The following is a 2,553-nucleotide window of genomic DNA, read 5'->3' as shown; positions in this document are numbered from 1 at the left end:
CATTCCAGCATCTTCCAGTGGGAGCCATGGATACCTCCAGCCTTTGCCCCATGGCACAGCAGCCCCTGCCCTGGGACATCACTGGGATCTGGGACCTGCCCCTGCTCTGCCCCAGGCCAGCACCCACCAGGACTTCGTGTGGGAGCAGATGGATGAGCTGGGCAGGATGAGTCCCTCCCCCACAGCCCTGCTGTGGAAAGCCCCAGGCTCAGCTGTACCAGCACTGCACCCTGCCCGCTCTGCAGCTCCCTGCTCAGCTCCCGCAGCCCCAATCCTTCTCTCACACTCCTTTTACAGCCAGAGCCACTTGTGACCCACCCTGGACAAAAGCTGTGCAGGGTCCAGCGCAGCTGCACCCCACACCTGGCTTTCACAGGAACCCCCAACCTTTCTCCTGCTACAGAGAAGCTGGTTCTTCACAAAATTCCACTTCTCAAGAGAGCGTCAAAACCCCACATGTGCCCAAAGCCCTCCTGGATGAGGATTCAGCTCTTTTCATACTTTACACCCCAAAACAAGCTTCGATAGCGCTTGGTCTCCCTCTGCTCAGCACAGGTAACCCCATGAGCCCACCAAAAGGGCACAGACAGAAGGGCCACTTGCTGCTCCCTGAGGTCTCCCTGAACCCCTTGCAGTGGCCTTTCATAGTAGATCTGGGTGCCAGGGCCGGTAAAGCTGCCCTGTGCTTCCACAGACACCCCAGCAACAGCCCAAAGAACAAGGGAGTGGCTGTGGGATGGGTGGTCCCAGCACCCTGATCCCCTCCTGGCAGCTGCCTGGCTGTCTCACAGTCCTGCTTACCTCAATAGCCTTGTAGAAGATGCTGTTCCCGATCTGCACCACCTCCAGGTTCTGCTCCTGCTCATTCCGCGCACATTTGATGTAGGTCATCCAGCTGCGGTGGTCCTCCTGGCTGGCGTCAATGAAGTACCGCACTGTGCCATCTTCATTGAAGACCTGGGAGGGGGAGAGAGCAGTTGGTAGCAATGCTGCCCACCATGGACTGAGCCCCTCCACCTCCTGCCTCTGAGATAAAGTCCCCAGCTGGGGCCAAGCTCAAAGCCACCACGGACTCAGGACTGAGACTGTGCCAGCCGCTGGGAGATGTCCAAACCCTTCCTGCTCATGATACTGGACTGTGCACCCGCAGCAGGGCTGCAGAAGGGTGCCCTGCTCTTGCTGGGCAGGCATGGCTGGCCCCACCGACCCATGTCCACCTGGATAACTCAGCTCCCTGCCTCAATCCCCCTTCTTGGCAGACCCCCACCAGCAGCTTGACCCCAATGGGGCTGTTCAGCATCCCGCATCTGCCCAAAGAGCAGCGGCATCCCTGGGCAAAGGGGAAGGTGTCTGCCAGACGTGGCCGCTTTGTGGGGTGGCAGGAAAGGTGAGACAAGTTGCTATTAGGCATCAAATTATAATAAGAATCGAAAAGTGCCAAGTCTGACTCTCAGTGAAACCATCAAACAAATTAGGAAACTCCTCTACTAGCTGGGCATTAATGCATGATGTCCTGGCAGCACAGATCCCCGCAAACTCCATGGCTGCACTCGGGGTTAACCACACCAGGGCTGGGACAAAGCGGGGGACGGGTCAGAGCCTGTTTTCACCCCACATGTAGGGCAGGGTGTGATCCTGCTGTGCGGCACAGGAGTAACAGCATTTCAAAGCTTCTCCAAGGGTTGGCTGCACCTTGAGGGCTGAAGTAGCCCCAAGGGTCTCCTAAACCCACCTGCCCTGGAGGAAGCTGGATCTTTGCATGGACGGGGAAGTTGAGGGACAGAGAGGGTGCCTGACCTTGCACAAGCACAGGACAAAGATCCTGATCCCCAGCACCCCATCCCTGCCTCTCCGCAGGCCAGCCGGGACCAGAGGTACGGTTGGGTGTCATTACCTCCCACATGAGGTTGTTGTTCTTGCACAGGTCCACATGCTCTGGGGAGATGACCCTGCCCGTGAACGGTCCCATCTCCCCCGCGGGCCAGCCGGGACCAGAGGTACGGTTGGGTGTCATTACCTCCCACATGAGGTTGTTGTTCTTGCACAGGTCCACATGCTCTGGGGAGATGACCCTGCCCGTGAACGGTCCCATCTCGGTGCCAGCCTTGATCCAGGTCTTGGAGAAGATGCCGAGCCCTTCCCCGGGGATGGAGCTCTGGGCGATGATCACTTCCGACGGCAGCACCAGGCTCGACAACTTCTGCACCTCTGTGGGCAGCGGAGAGGGCTCGGAAAAGGGACCCGCTACCTTCTCTTCCCACTCCCCGGGGAAAGGGCCGGGGTGCCAGGGCAGAGGGACAGCGGGGACCTCTCCCTGGCGCCAGCCCGAATCCCGGGGCTGGGCCAGTGAAACGCCCAACCGGGCTCCTGCAAAGCGGTACAAGGTTCCCCCCGTGGCATTGAGGAGGTACCTGGGAAAAGCAGCCCGGGCTGGGCGAGGGAGTGGGGCTGGGAAAGGAGGTTAAATGGTGTCTATTTCGGCCCATCCAGCAATTTGTCATGCTGTTAAAGTGATCTGCATTCATTAAACTCAACTAGAAAGAAATTGCTAAT

At 58.7% G+C, this 2,553-nt stretch overlaps 1 protein-coding gene across 1 annotated transcript in view; it reads right to left on the bottom strand.

Moving 5' to 3' along the window:
• Positions 1 to 2,411, bottom strand: part of LOC104500945 (PR domain zinc finger protein 12-like) — a gene marked incomplete at both ends in the record, with an annotated part of 7,507 nt that extends 5,096 nt beyond the window's left edge. Inside the window, 2 exons of the mRNA XM_010144673.1 lie at positions 802 to 957; positions 2,018 to 2,411. Of these exons, the coding sequence (XP_010142975.1) occupies positions 802 to 957; positions 2,018 to 2,411 (550 nt within the window). The remainder of the gene's footprint in view (positions 1 to 801; positions 958 to 2,017) is intronic.
• Positions 2,412 to 2,553: the final 142 nt, after the last annotated feature.

This window comes from Buceros rhinoceros, unplaced genomic scaffold (genome assembly GCF_000710305.1).
Source record: "Buceros rhinoceros silvestris isolate BGI_N320 unplaced genomic scaffold, ASM71030v1 scaffold26961, whole genome shotgun sequence".
Lineage (NCBI taxonomy): Eukaryota > Metazoa > Chordata > Aves > Bucerotiformes > Bucerotidae > Buceros > Buceros rhinoceros.
This window is presented reverse-complemented; position numbering and strand designations above follow the sequence as displayed.